The sequence below is a fragment of the Narcine bancroftii genome, chromosome 2, assembly GCF_036971445.1.
Source record: "Narcine bancroftii isolate sNarBan1 chromosome 2, sNarBan1.hap1, whole genome shotgun sequence".
Taxonomy (NCBI): domain Eukaryota; kingdom Metazoa; phylum Chordata; class Chondrichthyes; order Torpediniformes; family Narcinidae; genus Narcine; species Narcine bancroftii.
The window spans coordinates 80,493,531-80,514,105 of record NC_091470.1 but is presented as its reverse complement, the minus strand read 5'-3'; the positions used below and the strand labels follow the sequence as shown (position 1 = coordinate 80,514,105).

Sequence of the window (20,575 nt, the reverse complement as noted above, 5' to 3'; positions counted from 1 at the left end):
TCACATGTGACGTGTTGGTGGTAGTTTGTCAGAGATTTCTTCAGATTGGCCTGATTGAAGCCATCAGGATGTGCTGCCTCATTGCTGTTAGTTACAGTGCTCAATTCCTCCAGTGCCAGCCTGACATTAGCCTGGGTTAGAATGTACACTGCAACTCGGATGTTGGCGGTGAACTCCCTCAGCATATAGAATGGGCAACACTTAATTGCCAGATATTCCAGGTCAGGAGAGTAGGACTGGGACGTGACTGTCACATCTGTGTACCATGATGAATTGACGATGAAACAAATGCCGCCTCCCCTGATTTTTTTTAGGTGCCGGTGTTTAGTCAGCACAAAGGAGGGTGTAGCTCTTGGGCTCCAGGGCCATATGTGGAACGTCTTCATTTAGCCACGTCTTTGTAAACCACATCATGCAACACTCCCTGAAGAATCTCTGATGTTGAAGTCTAGCTTGGAGTTCATCAAGTTTGTTCTCCAAGGATTGTACTCTGGACAGGAGCACGGTAGGGAGTGGAAACTTCAGGGCCCGACATCTCAGTTTGATCTGCAGCACCCCACCCCCATGTTGTTGGGTCCTCTTTACCTGGCTTGTGGATCCGCTGCTGGTAATTCCCACAGTGTTTAAATGGTCCATGCTGTCCCTTTCAATCACCCACAATATTTAAATGTACTCAGCATCTGCTGTTTGTGACTCCTGAAGTTTAAATGGTCCGATTGCTGGCTGTTTAAAACTCCCTCAATGTTGTACTTGCCTAAATGGCCTATCTCATTAGCCTGGAAGACTAGGTGGCGACTCAAGTCTCCGCTGGTTGCAGAGACATCTCTGCGACGTCTCCTGGAGACTAGCCAGGTCTCTGGGGAGTCTCGGGAAATTCAAACATGCTTGATTTTTTTGGAGACTTTTTCCAGTCTCCAGCAGGTGTCCACAATGTCTCCATCAGTTGCGGCGACGTCGTGGAGCCTAATTTTGTCCACGACTGGGGAAACGTCTCTGTGACCTGCTGGAGAACGAGGCAACGTCGCTGCGACTGCTGAAGACGTCGCCACAACTTCCGGGCGAAGTGGTTGTCACCTTGTCTGGAGATGTCGCCCTGGCGTCGCCTTGGTGAGACCGCAAGCCATTTTTTGGTCTCCCGAGTTGCTGCGACTGATCAGTCACGGCAACTTCTCCGCCAATGGCTGTTTAAAGGTCCACTGGCCTGACAGAGACTGCTGATTCTTCTGTCTGCCAGCAATCTTAGGACATTCATATTAACAGGTGAGTCTGATTTTGTTTCTGGGTTTGTGTTTTAGTAGCTCTGAACTGGAATATTTGATAATTTCCAACAGAGCTGCATGCAAAGAGTTGCTACTGTAAGGCGCCATGCACTTGCACATAAATGCATATTATAAATAAAATGTTCGGGCGCCTCCCCACATTTTTTCATACTTTGATGAAGAACATGGGTGAAATGTTAGTTATGCATCTTTATCTTTGATACATAAATTAACTGTTTGACCTGCTGAGTTTCTCCAGCATTGTGTTTTTACTTCAACCACGGTATCCGCAGACTTACATATTTTACCCCTGCATATTATAAATGCAGTCAGTCCACTAATCCAGAAGCAAGACTTAATTTACTCACTTTTTGTAGTTCTCTGGTGGAGACCATCTTGCAGCATTGTCCAGTTTTCTGGTGCTGTGAATGAACAATAAATCTTTTATTAAAAATTCACTTCTCTCCCTCTTTCTTCCTAGTCACATGCCATACCTCATTTGATAGTCCGGGCCTTTCTCTCAGTTGGATAGTAATCTTTGTGTCCTTAATTACATATTACCCCTTCATCCATCACAGATATGAAGGCATTTCAGCAATAATCTCTGTAATTATTGATTACGTTATCTAGTTTACCTTATTTGGGAAGTGTATAATTTTAAACCTAATCAAAGGATTGCTTTCATCCCTATCTAGGGATTCTTCCCTGGATGATGTTAAGAAAATATGGGAACAAGACTTTCAACAACCATTTGTTGAAACTACATGGGATTCTATTTTGAAACATGTTCACTCATCTTCTCTCTGTGGCAGGCATTCATTAATACAATTTAAAGTAGTCCATCAGGCTCACTTTACCAAGTTTAATTTAGCTAAATTTTATCCAGCATCTCTTCTAAATGTGATAAATATAGAACTGAGAGAGGTACTTTGTATCATGTTTTGGTTATGACCTTCTCTCTCTAATTTCTGGGCAGGGGTATTTCGCACTTTATCGTTAATTCTTGATATTAACTGGACTCCTAGCCTTTTTTCACTATCTTTGGAGTGAGTGGACCAATGGATTTAACGCTGACTTCTTCACTATCCCTCATAGTGGCTTTTGCTCCTCTCATTGCTAGAAGGGTCATTTGCTGAGATGGAAAATTGCTGTCCCTCCCACTCATACTCAATGGTTGTCGGGGATGTGATGGCATGTCTCCCTCTGGAAAAAAATTAGGTGATCTACTACTGCAATGGATTTTAACTTTCTTTCTCTTTGGGGTCCTTTTCTCAATTACTATCAAAACTTGTAGATTGTTGTTGTTATTAGTAGTGGACTCCTTAACTTCCCCAGCAGCCCTCATGGGGTGGGGTTTGATTCTTAGTTTAGAAATATGGTTTTTTTTGTCTTTTCTTTTTACTAATTAACAACATAGGTTCCTATGTACCTTGTTCACTGTTATTTGTAACTCATTATTAATTTACTTTATCATTATTATAATGTACCTATGTATTTTGCGCAAGTTAAAACCAATTAAAATACTGATAAAGAAAGTTATCTAGTTTAAATATTCTTTCTTTGGCTTGGCTTCGCGGACGAAGATTTATGGAGGGGGTAAAAAGTCCACGTCAGCTGCAGGCTCGTTTGTGGCTGACAAGTCCGATGCGGGACAGGCAGACACGATTGCAGCGGTTGCAGGGGAAAATTGGTGGGTTGGGGTTGGGTGTTGGGTTTTTCCTCCTTTGCCTTTTGTCAGTGAGGTAGGCTCTGCGGTCTTCTTCAAAGGAGGTTGCTGCCCGCCAAACTGTGAGGCGCCAAGATGCACGGTTTGAGGCGATATCAGCCCACTGGCGGTGGTCAATGTGGCAGGCACCAAGAGATTTCTTTAGGCAGTCCTTGTACCTTTTCTTTGGTGCACCTCTGTCACGGTGGCCAGTGGAGAGCTCGCCATATAACACGATCTTGGGAAGGCGATGGTCCTCCATTCTGGAGACGTGACCCATCCAGCGCAGCTGGATCTTTAGCAGCGTGGACTCGATGCTGTCGACCTCTGCCATCTCGAGTACTTCGACGTTAGGGATGTAAGCGCTCCAATGGATGTTGAGGATGGAGCGGAGACAACGCTGGTGGAAGCGTTCTAGGAGCCGTAGGTGGTGCCGGTAGAGGACCCATGATTCGGAGCCGAACAGGAGTGTGGGTATGACAACGGCTCTGTATACGCTTATCTTTGTGAGGTTTTTCAGTTGGTTGTTTTTCCAGACTCTTTTGTGTAGTCTTCCAAAGGCGCTATTTGCCTTGGCGAGTCTGTTGTCTATCTCATTGTCGATCCTTGCATCTGATGAAATGGTGCAGCCGAGATAGGTAAACTGGTTGACCGTTTTGAGTTTTGTGTGCCCGATGGAGATGTGGGGGGGCTGGTAATCATGGTGGGGAGCTGGCTGATGGAGGACCTCAGTTTTCTTCAGGCTGACTTCCAGGCCAAACATTTTGGCAGTTTCCGCACAGCAGGACGTCAAGCGCTGAAGAGCTGGCTCTGAATGGGCAACTAAAGCGGCATCGTCTGCAAAGAGTAGTTCACGCACAAGTTTCTCTTGTGTCTTGGTGTGAGCTTGCAGGCGCCTCAGATTGAAGAGACTGCCATCCGTGCGGTACCGGATGTAAACAGCGTCTTCATTGTTGGGGTCTTTCATGGCTTGGTTCAGCATCATGCTGAAGAAGATTGAAAAGAGGGTTGGTGCCAGAACACAGCCTTGCTTCACGCCATTGTTAATGGAGAAGGGTTCAGAGAGCTCATTGCTGTATCTGACCCGACCTTGTTGGTTTTCGTGCAGTTGGATAATCATGTTGAGGAACTTTGGGGGACATCCGATGCGCTCTAGTATTTGCCAAAGCCCTTTCCTGCTCACGGTGTCGAAGGCTTTGGTGAGGTCAACAAAGGTGATGTAGAGTCCTTTGTTTTGTTCTCTGCATTTTTCTTGGAGCTGTCTGAGGGCAAAGACCATGTCAGTAGTTCCTCTGTTTGCGCGAAAGCCGCACTGTGATTCTGGGAGAATATTCTCGGCGACACTAGGTATTATTCTATTTAGTAGAATCCTAGCGAAGATTTTGCCTGCAATGGAGAGCAACGTGATTCCCCTGTAGTTTGAGCAGTCTGATTTCTCGCCTTTGTTTTTGTACATTAAATCTATATTAAACACCTCCTCTTGTTTTAGCTGATCTTTATCTGAAATTGTTGACCAAGCTTTTGTAACCTCTAAATTTGACTATTCTATGGTCCCTGACCAACCTCCCATTTTCCACTCTCCACAAGGAGTCTGTATTTTGAGTGGTCTCTTAATGAACACCTACTTATTTACTCTGTGCTCATAGACTTACATGCAACAATTAGACAATTTTCATCTTTAGTTTGAGATCCATGCACATCTTTGTTGCTTTCCAACCTTGACACACCAAGAAGTCATCATTTCTTGAATTTTACGTTCTTCCACAACCTCCACTTTGACCATTCCTCATCTAGTGACCATGCGTTCAGCTACCAAGATCCGAGGCTCTTTGCTTCCTTTCCTCTGTGTTCCAGTTTCACACAGATCCACTTTAATACTTTATGAGGCTTGTAATTATCCTTTCATGGGATGATTCATAGAAAAGGTGATTTATAAAAGGATTGTTACCTTTTATTAATAATGAGGGATAAAATCATCTTGCTGGTCATTATTTCTACCGAGTTATTTTGAGCCAACTCCCTTTTAATACCATCAAAAACATCATTAAATACACTGGTATAATGTAAAACATAACAGAACTTCCATGCAAATAACTTTAATTATGCTGTGAGCAAATTGGGCTACCTTGCATAGTTGTCCATATGTGCTGATAAGAAAAACAAATGAGAAAATGCAAATCGCAAATAAACTCAGACAATCAAAGCCTTGTGTAATCAAACCAAACCAACCTAGCCCATTCACAGCTATACAGCTGACTGAACGATCAGTTCAAATGTGCCCAAACTCTACCTGTGGAACCAAAGTGACTGGTTTACCTTTTTTATTCATCAGTAACCATGCATGCAAATTTATCTGAGAAACTCCTTGAAAGAGAACAATATTATGCACCACAGAACTGTGCTTATTCTTAGTGTATATCTAATGGGATGATGGAAGGCATTGTAAAATAGGATTACATAGAAAATAACTATCATGCAGAAATATTTACTTAGCTGTTGTTCTTCCTATTTAACACAATAAAGCGCAGATCCAGTAAAACTAGATAATAATGGATACCTCTGCAGGTAAGGGAGAGTTTTCTTCAGTGGAAAGAGAAACATGGAGTCAAAAGCTGCCCAATCTGCAAAATATTTCCAGCATTTTCCATTTTCAGATTTCAAAAATATGCAGATTGCAGATTTTTATTAACAAGAAATATTTCATGGACTCTTTTGTTACTCTCACATTATCAATTACCTTGTAAGAGTTCTGTAGCATTGCCCACAGACCTTTTGCTTTGTATTTCCACAGCGAGGGACCAAGGCATTGTAACCGAGACAAGATGAACAATATGCATAGCCGCAGTTCTTGCATGCAAGCTGCCAATATTGAAAAAGAGCTATAAATGACAATTAATTTACAACAAATCATACATCAACATACTCAATTCAGAATTAGTAGATGCACCATCCACTCCCATTCAGAGTTTAATAGAACACGTTGGATATAACAAACAAGATGAATCTGAAAACAATGGTTAAGTGAATCACAGAATATTAAACCCTGTTCCAGGACTTGCTGAAAATAAAAAAAAAATTGGATATATGCAAACATTGTTTGTGTACTGTAAATTTATGACAGAAGTTGGGGTGGATGGAAATGGCAGAGGCTGAAGTGTTTCCCATTCATCTTTATACAGTGAAAAGAACAAATGCTGGAGAAACTCAGCAGGTCAACCAGTGCCTTTATGTAGCAAAGGTGAAGATACATCACCAACATTGAGCCCTTCATCAAAATGTGGGAGAACACGAGAGATGTCCGAACAAAAAGGGGAAGGGGGGTGTGGTGGTACACCATCAGCCTACTGCAGGGGTGAACCTCTCTACCTGCAGAAGTGCAAGGGGACAGGACAACACCTGGCCGGCTGCCAATCAGTCGGCCTGAATGGATCAAGCCCCACCAATTCGGGTGTCAATCACCCTCCGGGATATAAGCCTGTGCCAGCCTCCCGAGGTCTCACACTGAGTTGCTGCAGCCACAGCCAGCCTGGCTCTGTGGAGGTTTTTGTAGATTAAAGCCTGTTGTTCAGTCTTTACCTTGTGTGTGTCTGATTATTTATAACAGCGCACCACAGTGGGGTGGTGAGGTTGGAAGATGATAGATCGAGAGGGGGAAGAAACACCTCAGGAGTGGGGGAAGAAGGAGTCTAGGCTAGGTGGAGAGAGAAAGGAAGTAGGAACTGGAATAACTAGTTAAGGGGGGGGGGGGGGGGAGAAGGGGGAAAAAAGTAAGCTGATTACTGAACTCAACGTTCATGCCCTGGGGTTGGAGAGTGCCCAGACGAAAAATGAGGTGTTGTTCCTCCAATCGACGAGTAGTCAGGGTGGGGTAGTGTGAAAGGCCATGGACAGATAGGTGAGCTTGAGAGTGTGACTCAGAATTGAAATGGTTGGCTACGGGGAGGTCACTTTTGATGCGGATGGAGAGGAGGTACTGGGCGAAGCGATCTCCTAATCTGTGACTGGTCTCTCCGATGTAGAGAAGGCCACAGAGGGTGCACCAGATGCAGTAAATGAGTTATTGGGAGGTACAGGTGAAGTGTTGCTTCACCTGAAAGGTCTGTTTGGGACCTCGGGCTGTGGCGAGGGAGGAGGTGTGGGTGCTGGTATTACATCTCCTACGACCACAGTGGAAAGTGCTGGGGGGAGGCAATGGGTGGGGAGGGAAGAGTGCTCAAGGGAGTCACGGAGGGAGCGATCCCTACAGAAGTCTGAGAGGGGAAGAGAAGGAAAAGTATGTCTGGTGGTGGGGTCCTGTAGTAAGTGCCAGAAATTCTGGCAGATAATGTGTTGGATGTGGAGGCTGGTGGGGTGGTAGGTGAGGACGAGGGGGGGGGGGGATTGTTTTTATTGTTTCTGGGGGAAGGGGAGGCTAGGGCAGATGAATGAGGAATGGAGGAGATGTGGGTGAGGGTAGAGTTAATAGTGGTGGAGGGGAGGCCATGCATGTGGAAGAAGGCAGACATTTCAGAGGCTCTGGACTGGAAGACCTCATCTTGGGAGCAGAAGCGGCAGAGATGGAGAAATTGAGAGAAGGGGATGGAGTCCTTGCAGGGGACAGGGTGTGAGGATGAGTAGTCCAGGTAGCTGTGAGAGTTGGAGGGTTTGTAATAAATGTCAGTGGAGAGTCTATCTTGAGATAGAGACAGAAAGATACAGAAAAGGGAGAGTGACATCAGAGATGGATCAGGTGAGTTTGAGGTCCAGTTGGAAATTGGCCGTGAAATTTGATGAAATCGATGAGCTCATTGCGGCTGCATGTGGCCGCCCTTATGTAGTATTCGATGTACCGGAGAAAGAGTTTGGGTGGGGTGGAGGGGGGGTTGCCTGGATAGGCTTGGAGCATGTTTTGCTCCACAAACAGGCAGGCGTAGCTGGGACCCATGTGGGTACCCATGGCTACTCCTTTGATCTGGAGGTAGTGGAATGAGTTTAATAAAAAATTGTTAAGGGTGAGGACAAGTTCTGCCAGGTGGAGAAGGGTGGTGGTGGAAGGTGACTGCTCAGGTCTGAGGTTCAGGAAAAAGCAAAGTGGTTTGAGGCCTTCTATGTGGGGAATGGAGGTGTAATGGGATTGGACATCCATTGTGAAGATGAGGTGGCCTTGTTCAAAGAATCTGAAGTCTTGGAGGAGGTGGAGGGTGTGTGAGGTGTCATGGATGTAGGTGGGGAGGGACTGAACTAGGGAAGAAAAGATGGAGTCAAGGTAGGATGAAATTAGTACTGTGCGGCAAGAGTAAGCAAAGACAATGGGCAGGTTTGTGTATCTTGGGTGGAAGCATTTGTGTGTTTTTTCACTTCACCACTGTGTCAAAAGAATCCTATTATTTACCCCCATCTTTATACAGTAATTGCCGATTTTCCCCAAGATGCTTAGTGATGTGAAGACCACGTTCATTGTGCTGCTTGATTGAAAGAATCTGCATCATGACTGAGAAACTCTTTGGCCTATCAGAGAAAGAAGTGGAGGAGGACCCTTGTGATGATTTTCCTGTGGCAAACACATGAAGATCTTACTGCAAATGGATAGGTCTTCTTTGAAGATAGTGACAATTATGGCCAGTCAGAGAGTACAGAAACAGGCTCTTCAGCTGATCACAGCTATGCCAATCAAGTATTAATATATACGAATCTCATTTGCAATCCCTTGGTCTGTAGCCTCTATGACTTGGCTTTTACAGTGCTTCTCCAGATACTTCTTATATGCTTCGACAGTCTCTGCCTCCATCACCCGCTCAGCCAGTGTATTCCAGATTCCACCCTCTGGATGAAAAAGATCTTCTTCAGATCCCCTCCAAACATTGTGCCCCCTACACTTAATGTTTGCCCACTGTTACAAGGCAAAGTTTCTCACTATTTCTGCCCTCATCATTTTTCATGCCTCTATCAGGTTCCTGTTCAGCTTCCTCCATTCCAAGGAAAACACCCCCAGCCTCAATTTCCTAATATCTTGGTGTGTTTTCTCCTTCCCAGACATGCCATAAACTTGCACCATAAATCTTTATCTCTCATGTTTTAGTACTTTGGCAAGGGTTTTGACTATTCTAGAAGCACTATTGACCATTCAAACATATTTCCAGGCTGGATAGCAGAGAATCTAGTGCATAATGGATTGGTGGACAAGGTATTGGATGTCCTCTTCCAGTGGGTACACACTGTGTTTCTATCCTTGGTATACCTCAGATGGATCATCAGTACTGTTGCCCATCCACCAGCTGTCAAAGGAGATATCAATGAGGCCTCATATCTCTCTACAACAAAACACGATTATGACAAGATCTTTTCTAAATATTTTGTCAGGTGAAGCACTATATTAATCACTTTTCTTTGAGATTGGTCTCTTTTTTGACATCAACAAACATCAGTATGTCTCCCATTGGGATTTAAGCAGTCAAATTTCAGATTTTAGCTAAATTAAAAACACAATACTGGAGAAACCCAGTCGGTCAACCAGTGTACTTCATAGACTATCTTTCTTTGGCTTGGCTTCGCGGACAAAGATTTATGGAGGGGGTAAAAGTCCACGTCAGCTGCAGGCTCGTTTGTGGCTGACAAGTCCGATGCGGGACAGGCAGACACGGTTGCAGCGGCTGCAGGGGAAAATTGGTTGGTTGGGGTTGGGTGTTGGGTTTTTGGTTTTTCCTCCTTTGCCTTTTGTCAGTGAGGTGGGCTCTGCGGTCTTCTTTAAAGGAGGTTGCTGCCCGCCAAACTGTGAGGCGCCAAGATGCACGGTTTGAGGTGATATCAGCCCACTGACGGTGGTCAATGTGGCAGGCACCAAGAGATTTCTTTAGGCAGTCCTTGTACCTTTTCTTTGGTGCACCTCTGTCACGGTGGCCAGTGGAGAGCTCGCCATATAACACGATCTTGGGAAGGCGATGGTCCTCCATTCTGGAGACTTGACCCACCCAGCGCAGCTGGATCTTCAGCAGCGTGGACTCGATGCTGTCGACCTCTGCCATCTCGAGTACTTCGACGTTAGGGATGAAAGCGCTCCAATGGATGTTGAGGATGGAGCGGAGACAACGCTGGTGGAAGCGTTCTAGGAGCCGTAGGTGATGCCAGTAGAGGACCCATGATTCGGAGCCGAACAGGAGTGTGGGTATGACAACGGCTCTGTATACGCTTATCTTTGTGAGGTTTTTCAGTTGGTTGTTTTTCCAGACTCTTTTGTGTAGTCTTCCAAAGGCACTATTTGCCTTGGCGAGTCTGTTGTCTATCTCATTGTCGATCCTTGCATCTGATGAAATGGTGCAGCCGAGATAGGTAAACTGGTTGACCGTTTTGAGTTTTGTGTGCCCGATGGAGATGTGGGGGGCTGGTAGTCATGGTGGGGAGCTGGCTGATGGAGGACCTCAGTTTTCTTCAGGCTGACTTCCAGGCCAAACATTTTGGCAGTTTCCGCAAAGCAGGACGTCAAGCGCTGAAGAGCTGGCTCTGAATGGGCAACTAAAGCGGCATCGTCTGCAAAGAGTAGTTCACGGACAAGTTTCTCTTGTGTCTTGGTGTGAGCTTGCAGGCGCCTCAAATTGAAGAGGCTGCCATCCGTGCGGTACCGGATGTAAACAGCGTCTTCACTGTTGAGGTCTTTCATGGTTTGGTTCAGCATCATGCTGAAGAAGATTGAAAAGAGGGTTGGTGCGAGAACACAGCCTTGCTTCATGCCATTGTTAATGGAGAAGGGTTCAGAGAGCTCATTGCTGTATCTGACCCGACCTTGTTGGTTTTCGTGCAGTTGGATAATCATGTTGAGGAACTTTGGGGGACATCCGATGCGCTCTAGTATTTGCCAAAGCCCTTTCCTGCTCACGGTGTCGAAGGCTTTGGTGAGGTCAACAAAGGTGATGTAGAGTCCTTTGTTTTGTTCTCTGCACTTTTCTTGGAGCTGTCTGAGGGCAAAGACCATGACTATAGAGCAAAGATAAAGGTACATAACCAACATTTCAGGCTTGAGCCCATAATTAAGGTATCTTTACTCTATAAGATACACTGTTTGACCTGCTGAGTTTCTCTACCATACTTCAACTATGTTGCCTGCAGAGTTTCATGCTTCACTTCAGAAAACTTCACTATCAGAAAACAGCATCTTATTTGATGAGTCTAACCAGGACATCCATGACCTAATTAACCATGTGAGAGGTGTTCTTAATCTCAAGAAAACTAAACAAATTTTCAGTCTTTGTACCCTAGTGCACTGAAAATTTCAAATTTAAGTTAAATCCAACAACAAGGATTTACAAAGCATGTTTACACATCTCTTGTCTTATGTTCGTAATCCTTTCCATTTCTAGCTTTATCCTTTCCCTGTCTTTGCCCTATCATGACTGCAACATTCTCAGCACTTTAGATTCCCAGTTTGATATAAATGCATCATTGCATTCAACGAAAACAATGTTCCCCTCCCCCACCAATAAAAACACTGCACAAGTTTCCCCCATCAAAATTTTATACAAATGCAAGATGTAACTTCTTTTGAATAAATACAACGAACTGTTAACTATAATGCATTGAAGATTGACTATCTATTAATTGGGGCAAATGCAATAATCCATAATGTACTGAAAGTCTCATAATGATTCGGACAGTGAAAGAGACGAATACGAATTTAACCGAAGTTACTGGTAACCCTGACAGCGAGCCGTTGAAGAACACTCAGGCAAATTACAGAGAGCCCTGAATTTTACCTCTTTCTTTAGCAGAGAAAATTTGGCCGCACAGCCAAAACATCGTCCAGCCATCTCCAACCAGTGGTATCCCACACGTCCTAATGGAGTAAATTGTTACTTTCCATCCACAGCAGCCGTCTCCCTACAAACTTACAGATTAACTTCCACTCTTCATCTCCAGTGCCACCTGGAAACGACCGCACCGATTTCCGGATCAGCCCCGACGCATGCTGGGAGACGTAGTTTTAACCCTCCCGTAAAAGTACACCGTGGCCAAGGAGAAAAAAAATGAAGACTACAGATGCTAGGATGCATCAGAAACAATCGCCGATGCGACCTTGCTGGGGATTTGACGGCCGGCCGATGGCAGTCCCAGCATTCAATTTGAAGCCTGCTGGGAGTTGTAGTCTTGTCATAGCAAGACGTGGAGGAAAATGCGACGCTTGAAGCATATGGAACTACAATCCCAAGAGCCATGGCGGCTGTCTCGGTCTCTTTGCTGGTCAGGTTGAATGCGGCTGTGGAGGCCTGGTTTCTCGTCGCAGTCTGGTTTATAATTCGAGGGTCGAGATTTGCCTCGCTTCTTGGCAGAGCGTGAGAAATGGCAGCCAAAGAAATCTTGCAGATAGATCTGTACTCGTTGTTGGGTGTCAGTGAGGACGCTACTGGCAAAGAGGTGAGCAAATGCCGGTCGGTGGTTTAAAACCCCCGCCAGCTGTGGCTGCGACGCCTGGGCTCGAGCGGCCTGTCTATGAAGGGGAAAAGTGAGGGCAACGGGGATCTCTTAAACAATCAGAACGAAACGATCTTTTTTCTTCTAATCCGTGTATACGTAGTGTTAGTTATTGGGTCATTTCAGTTCTGATCTGTTGGTTTAATGAGCCGGTTATGGAGTCATTTGGCTCTGGTTAGGACAGTCTCTTCTAAAACATTCACGTTCGTTGTCTTTGAAAATATGACGATATTGGTTTAAAAATGGATTATTAGAGCTACAGAATTATCCTCCTCTCCAGTTGATACCACCTGATTCAGGGATTATAGGTGAACATTCCAGGCCCTTCAGCCCACAATCTGCCACGGCTCTAACCCTTCCCTACCTGTGGTAAACCACTGTTATGCTATGATTGGCTGCTGCTGGTTGGACACGCCTCCCAAGACATGCTCCCATTCCACTCTGTCTTGATCAGTCAATTAGGTTGATGGCTGTTCCAGTCGATAGTTAATAAAACCCTATCAGTTTCACGACTTCAATCTTTTGTGATTATTGATGGTATATCACTACCTAACCTGCATGACCTTCCATTTTACTTACCATTATCAGATATTGATTAGTAAAATGATGTTGCCCTTGTAATCATTGTTAAACTGAACATTTTCCTTGTAATATAGCATGTTTGTTTCATTTTGCACTACTTGCTGTCCTTAAGCAATAGAAAATAGTGCTGGAGAAACTTGGCAGATCACGCAGTATCTATTGGAAGTAAAAGACAATGTTTCAGGCCTGAGCCCTTCCTCAGGAAATTTGCCTTTTAATTCCTGTGGTTGCTGTGTGACCTGCTGAGTTTCTCCAGCACTTTTGTGTGTTGCACAAAACTCCATCATTTGAAGATTTTCTTGTTTAACAGTTGCTTTTAAGGGTAGGTTGGCAAAGTTTTTCCACTGTATTATTGTATACTTGACAATAAGAAATTCAACCTTAGAAATAAAAGTTGTGGTTGGTGTGATCGTTGATACATTGCTTTTAATTTTTCCAAGTTTCTAGGATTCATTTGCATCTAGTGGATTGAAAAATAGCAAAATTGAAATATGCAGGTTGTGAGTGGGCATGGCAAATGACTACACTGTGGGAAAACGTGAAATTTCATTCCAAGTAATGGGAAATTGCAGCAACAAAATTGAGATAGTCATACAGCATGGAACAGGCTCTATGACAAGCTAACTTGTTCATGCTACCAAGTTGGTATTCTAGGCTAGTCCTATTTGTCCATATAACTATCCAAATGTGTTTTGAATATCCTAATTGTACCTTCTTTGAATTTTTTATTCTGGCAGCTCATTCCAGATATGGGCCATCCTTTGAGTGAAAAATTTGCCCCTTAGATCCCTTTTAAATCTCTCCCCTCTCATCTTATACCTATCCCCTCTAGTTCTAAAACTCTACCTTGGGAAACAGATTGTGAGCATCCACTTCATCAATGGTCTTGATTTTTATATTACTTCTAAAAGGTTCAATGTGGATAAATGTGAGGTTATCCACTTTGGTAATACAAACCTGAGGGCAGATTACTATTTGAATGGCAATAGATTAAGAGATGGGGAAGTGCAGAGAGATCTAGGGGTACTTGTACACCAGTCTCTGAAGGCGAGCATGCAGGTACAGCAGGCGGTTAAAAAGGCAAATGGTATGTTGGCCTTCATATCAAGAGGGTTTGAGTATAGGAACAAGGATACCTTACTGCAGCTGTACAGGGCCTTGGTGAGACCCCACCTGGAGTATTGAGTGCAGTTTTGGTCACCTTATCTAAGGAAGGATGTTCTTGCAATGGAGGGAGTGCAGAGGCGATTCACCAGGCTGATACCTGGAATGGCAGGAATGACTTATGAGGAAAGATTGCGCAAATTGGGATTGTACTCGCTGGAGTTTAGAAGATTGAGAGGGGATCTCATAGAGACATATAAAATTCTGGCAGGACTGGACAGAATGGATGCAGATGGGATGTTTCCAATGATGGGAAAATCTAGAACCCGGGGCCATGGTTTGAGGATAATAGGCAAACCATTTAGGACCGAGATGAGGAGGAATTTCTTTACCCAGAGGGTGGTGAATCTGTGGAATTCATTGCCACAGAGGGCAGTAGAGGCAGGTTCATTAAATATATTTAAGAGGGAATTAGATATATTTCTTCAGTATAAGGGTATTAAGGGTTACGGAGAGAAGGCGGGGACGGGGTACTGAACTTTAAGATCAGCTATGATCTCGTTGAACGGCGGAGCAGGCTCGAAGGGTCGAATGACCTACTCCTGCTCCTATCTTCTATGTTTCTATGTAACTTAGCCTTCTATATTCCAGGCATTAAAGATCCAGCCAATTCAACTTATCCCAATAACTTAAACTCTCTGGTCATGGCAAATTTCTAGTTGTCTTCTGCACCTCTTCCAACTTATTGATATCATTCCTATAACTGGGCAACCAGAACTTCACACAGTACTCAAGTGTGATTTCATCCATTTCTTGTGCTGCTATATGATGAGGTCCCAACTTTTCAATGCCCCATCCAATGAAGGCAAATGTGGCTAATACCATCTTTACCACGCCGTCAACCTGAATTGCCACTTTCAGGGAACGACACTCCTGTAATCTCAGGTCTTTCTTGTCAACACTCTCAAGGCCTGTACCATTTCCTGTGAAATTTTTGTACTGGTTTGACTAACAAAAGTGCAACACCTCACACTTGTCAGAGTTGAGTTCCATTTGCCTCTATTTGGTCCACCTTTCTGATAGATCTATATACTGTCGTAAATTTAAATTCATTCCTTGTATACAGAAAAAAATGGATATCCTTATGGGTTGATTTATAAAAGGCTAGCATGCTGGCAGATAACCTATAAGATCATCTAACATTTTTTATTGTTAATAGGCGACACGGTTGGTTGGCGTAGTGGTTAGTGCAATGCTTTACAGTGCCAGCGATCGGGACCGGGTTTCAAATTCCATGCTGTCTGTAAGAAGTTTGTACGTACTCCCTGTATCTGCATGGGTTTTCTCTGGGTTCCAGTTTCCTCCCACCATTTGAAAAGTACCAGGGGAGTAGGTAAATTGGGTGGCATGGACTCATGGGCTGAAATGGACTGTTACCATACTATATGGTAAATAAAACTTAAAAAAATTATTTTTAGGGGAATTGAATACAAAGTTAGAGAGATAATGCTTAATTTCTATGCAAAATTGAGACATATTGTGTGGAAATAGGTCCTTTGGTCCACCATATCATTGGGTATCCCCCTCTACTAATCCCATTTGGGTCACTTTTTTTTGTTGCTGCTTATCTAATTACTACTGAAATGTCAAGAAGATCTTTGTTCATCACCTCCTCATGCAATGTATTCCAGATTTCAATCACCCTCTCAATTAAAATATTTGATCCTCAAATGCTATTTAAGTTTCAAACCACTTAATTTTACACCTCATGCACATATTCTAAAGCCAGAAGATTTCTCGTTATCTCCCTTATCCATGTCTTTTATATAATGGTATTCTTTATCAGGTTCCTTCTCCCCAAGGAAACCAAATCCAGTCAATCATCATAACTGAAATGTTTCCATTCCAGGCTATGTCATGGTGGATTTTCTCTGCACCTTCTCCATTTGTTATAATTGTACTACCTATTAGATGTTAGATTGCCTGGAAAGCATGCAAAATGAATGTCACACCACTGTTTTTACAAAGGATGTAGGCAAAAGGCAGGGAACTGTAGGCCAGTTAGTTTAACATCCGTAGTTGGGAAAATGCTTGAAGAAATTAAAAAAGAAATAGTGAGGCATCTGGAGCAAAATGGATTCATCAGCATAGATTCAGCAAAGGCAGGTCCTGTTTGACAAATTTACTGGAGTTCTTCAAGGTTGTAATGAGCGAGGTAGATAGAGCGGAGCAGCTGGACATTGTTTACCTAGATTTCCAGAAGGCTTTCGATAAGTTGCTGTATAAAAGACTTGTAAAGCTGAAAGGAAATTCTGTGGAATTTGCTGCCCATTGAAGCAGTGGAGACTACCTCAGTAAATATATTAAAGACAAGGTTGGATACATTTTTTCCATAATAGGGGAATTAATGGATCTGGGCAAAAGGCAGGTAGGTGGAGATGAGCCTATTATCAGTTCAATCATGATCTTATTGAATGGCAGAGCAGGCTTGATGGGCTGGATGCCCTACTCCTGCTCCTATTTCTCGTGTTCTTATGTTCATGCTGCATTTTGGTATATTTGATAAATAAGTAAACAATTCAATTCTTTTCAATTCTTGGATGTTCAAGCCATCTCATCCTCTACCCTCAGCAATGTTCTCCTCTGCCCAATTTCAATGTATTCTGCTCTGTCTTTCTTTAGTTCACCATTACTGTGTTGAATACCATTTTGAGAATGTCATGCATCGTGAAGACCTTTTAGGTACTGACTATCCTTAACTTTTACTGGCAGCAGGGTGGCCACCTCTTTGAATGACCACACAGGAAACTTGACCTGTAATGTTCCACAGAGACTCCAAATGCCCTTCAAATAAATTCTGGTCACTCCATTGCAGGAAGGACATGGAGGCTTTGGAAAGGAACAGAAGAGATATACCTCAATATTGCCTGTATTAGAGGCTATGAGAGCAAGGAGAGATGAGAAATTTGGGTTGCTTTCTCTGGAGCATCAAATATTCAGGGGTTACCTGATAGAAGGTTATAAAATTATGAGAAGCATGGATAGGGTAGACAGTCAGAGTCTTTTTTCCCCAGCATAACAATATCGTATGCTAGAGGACGTGCATTTAAGTCAGGGATGGGGGTGGGTTTTGTTTTTCGCAGAGAGCAGCAAGTGTCTAGAACAGGTTGCCAGAAGTAGTGGTGGAAGTAGACAGAATAGAAGCATTTAAGAAGGGAATAGTGTTCTAGATAGACACATGAATCTGAATTTATGGTCATGAACGAGTAATGAAATTTGGTGTTTTGCGGCAGCATCACAGTGTAAACATTTATATTATGAACCATCTTACAACAATAATAAAAATTGTGAACAAAAAGTAAGGCAATGTCTTTGGAATCTGATGGTAGTGGGAAGAAGCTGTTCTTGTGCTGTTGAGTACTCGTCTTTAGGCTCCTGTACCTCCTTTCCAATGATAGCAGAGTGAAGAGGGCATGGTCTGGGTAGTGGGGGTCTTTGAGGATAGAGGCTGCTTTTTTAAGACACCGCCTCATGTAGATGTTCTCGATGGAATGAAGTCTGATGCCTATGATGTTGCAGGCTGAGTTAACAACTACTCTGGAGTTTTTTTTTGTCCTAAGATTTGGTGCCTCCATACCAGACGGTAATGAAACCAGCCAGAATGTTCTCCTCGGTACACCTGTAGAAGTTTTCAAGAGTCTTCAGTTATGTACTGAATCTTCTCAAGCACCTCACAAAGTATAGCCACTGGCGGTCCTTCTTAGTAACTGCATCAACATGAAGACTCCAGGAATATGTAAGGAATGGAGTTATATAGATTCTGTGCAGGCAAAAGAGATTTAATTTAGCATCCTGTTTGACACAGACTTCATGGGTTGAAAAGCCTATTTCTGTGCTCCACTTTTCTATGTTCTAAATTCCATGCTGGTCCCACATGGCATGGGTATTACAGTCAATTTGCCTTGTCACCATCTCATGATGTAAGAAACTTGTTGTTTCTCTTCTTTTGAATATATATATCATTACAGTTATTCCCCGACATACATCCGTGTTCTGTCTCCCTCATGGGTTTTCCATACGATAACCTCTTCTTCTAAGTTACCACAGAGTTCTTCTTTTTCCTCTATTTCAGGAGAAACACATTAACATATTAACCTGTAATTGACTACAAGGATTGAGAATAAGCTGAACTCAGAACCTGTCTTCAAATGAGGTCTTATAGCAGGAGAGCAAAACTTGCAGCCTCCAACACCAACTCCTGCTGTAAACTGACTTCTTTTCCCCCCCCACCTCCCCTCTCCAAAGACCCCTCTTAGAATAGTAACCTTCAACCAGACTTGGATCGCTGGCACCAGACTTGAATCAGTTTCTGAATCTGGACATCTGTTCCTTTAAAGACAATAGTCCATTTTTTCCACAACATCAGTCCAATTAAAACCTATTTTTGAAGGCTCTATATGCCTTCTTCAAAGTTTCTGTAAAGTCACTGTGGACATGAAGTCACTGCTTATGCATAGCTCTTGCATTTTAAATGAGATGTCTTTTGTGAAATGTTGATGCCTGTTTGTGAAGTGTACCTAAACTAAACCCCCACAATCTATACCTTTTTAAGATTTTTTAAATCATAATTTTATTAAGATAATCCATAACAAAAGGAATTATCTCTTTTGTAGATTTACTTGTTGATGGTGGTTTGATGTCTTTTGAACAACTTTCTACCAAATATAATTTACCTTACACCTTTTTTTAGGTCTCTACAGATTAGAAATTTCCTGAATACGGTAATGTCTAATTACAACCAGATTGACTTAACACTTTGATCTGGTTAAATCCCTTTCAGAAGGGTTTAATTAGTGCTATTTATACTCTGATATTAAATTTGAGATCAGTCCCCATGGATAAGATTTGACCAACATGGGAATCGGAACTTCAACTAATATTACCTCCTGAAACATGGGGAAGAATTACTAGATTAGTTGATACTTCTTCACTTTGTGCACATCATTCTTTAATACAATTTAAAATAGTTAATGGAGCTTGTGTGTCTAAAGATAAACTAGCTCGCATCTTTCCTAATACAAGTTCTACTTGTGATAGATGCAATACTGAGGTGGCTTCATTGACTTATATGTTTTGGTCATGTTCCATGTTAGAAATATTTTGAAAGATATTTTTAAAACTCTATCCTTGATACTGGTTATTCAATTACAGCCTAACCCCTTAACTGCTCTTTTTGGAATCACAGATGTAGGTTGTTTACTGACTTCTGCATATTGAATTATAGCTTTTTCTACACGATTAGCTAGAAGAATTATTTTACTTAATGGAAAGACTCTGATTCTCCTACATTATTTCAGTGGCTTTATCATGTTATGTCTTAAATCTAGAAAAACAATCAGAAGTTGTACTTTAACTACAACTACAAAATTTGAAGAAATATGGAAACCTTTTATTGATTACTTTCATGGGATATAACTGGTGTAACGCTTCCTTTCCAGACGTAATAATTCTTGCTGTTTTTGTTATCTGTAGGTGTGAAGCAGAGTTATGTTTTAAACCAGTGGTTTGCAACTTTTTTCTTTCCACTCACATTACCACTTTAAGTAATCCCAATGCCATCAGTGCTCTGTGATTAGTAAGGAATTGCTTAAAGTGGTATGTGAGTGGGAAGGTTGAGAATCCCTGCTCTTGGCCCAATTGTTACTGAAATATTTTGCTTGAGAAAAATTATCATTGGCCCATTTCCTTTAGAACCATGCTCCTAAAGAGTCAGTTGGATACCATTAAAACAGTGGTTTTCAACCTTTTTCTTTCCACTCACATACCACCTTAAACAATCCTTTAGTAATCACCGAGCACTTCTGGCATAGGGTATGTGAGTGGAAAGAAAAAGGTTGAGAATCACTGGTTTAAACTATTTGATAGATCCTTGGGATAGGGCGCTCAGTTGTTTTTTTTTAACTACATGTTTGTTTAGGGCAGTGGTTCCCAAACTTTATCTTGCTGTTGCCTCCAGGCCATATCCCAACACCCCCCCCCCCCATACAATGCTAGCTTCATGAAGTAGGTATTCAACAATCAGTCCTACTGTTACCTGCTGCCACCACACATTCAAATGGTATGTTTCAGATCATAGCATCTACAGTGCCCTCCATAATGTTTGGGACACATTTTTTTTCCCCTTTATTTGCCTCTATGCTACACAGTTTTAAATTTGTTATCAAACAATTCATCTGTAATTAAAATGCACATTCCAGATTTTATTCGAGGTTATTTGTTTGCATTTTGGTTTGACCATGAAGAAATTACAGCACTTTTTCTACACTGCCCCCTCATTTCAGGGCTCCATAATGTTTAGGACATTTGGCTTCACAGATGTTTGTCAGTACTCAGGTCTGTTTAATTGCTACATTGGTGCAGGTGTAGAGAACTAGGATTGTTCTAAGCTTTTGATCACCTTTGGAGTCTGTAGTTGCTATTTTTCAAC

At 42.7% G+C, this 20,575-nt stretch overlaps 2 protein-coding genes across 3 annotated transcripts in view; one reads left to right on the top strand and one right to left on the bottom strand.

Annotated features, from left to right (window-relative positions):
• Positions 1-11,943, bottom strand: part of zfyve19 (zinc finger, FYVE domain containing 19) — a 43,731-nt gene extending 31,788 nt beyond the window's left edge. Inside the window, exons 1-3 of the mRNA XM_069917232.1 lie at positions 11,688-11,943; positions 5,702-5,823; positions 1,628-1,681 (exon numbers count right to left, since the gene is read on the bottom strand). Coding sequence (XP_069773333.1) covers positions 1,628-1,681; positions 5,702-5,823; positions 11,688-11,741 — 230 coding nt within the window. The 5' untranslated portion in view covers positions 11,742-11,943. The remainder of the gene's footprint in view (positions 1-1,627; positions 1,682-5,701; positions 5,824-11,687) is intronic.
• Positions 11,944-12,142: 199 nt separating this feature from the next.
• Positions 12,143-20,575, top strand: part of dnajc17 (DnaJ (Hsp40) homolog, subfamily C, member 17) — a 116,829-nt gene continuing 108,396 nt past the window's right edge. Inside the window, exon 1 of one of the 2 annotated variants that reach the window (XM_069917228.1) lies at positions 12,143-12,345. In XM_069917228.1, the coding sequence (XP_069773329.1) occupies positions 12,271-12,345 (75 nt within the window). In that variant the 5' untranslated portion in view covers positions 12,143-12,270. The remainder of the gene's footprint in view (positions 12,346-20,575) is intronic. The other variant, XM_069917227.1, reaches the window with a different exon arrangement.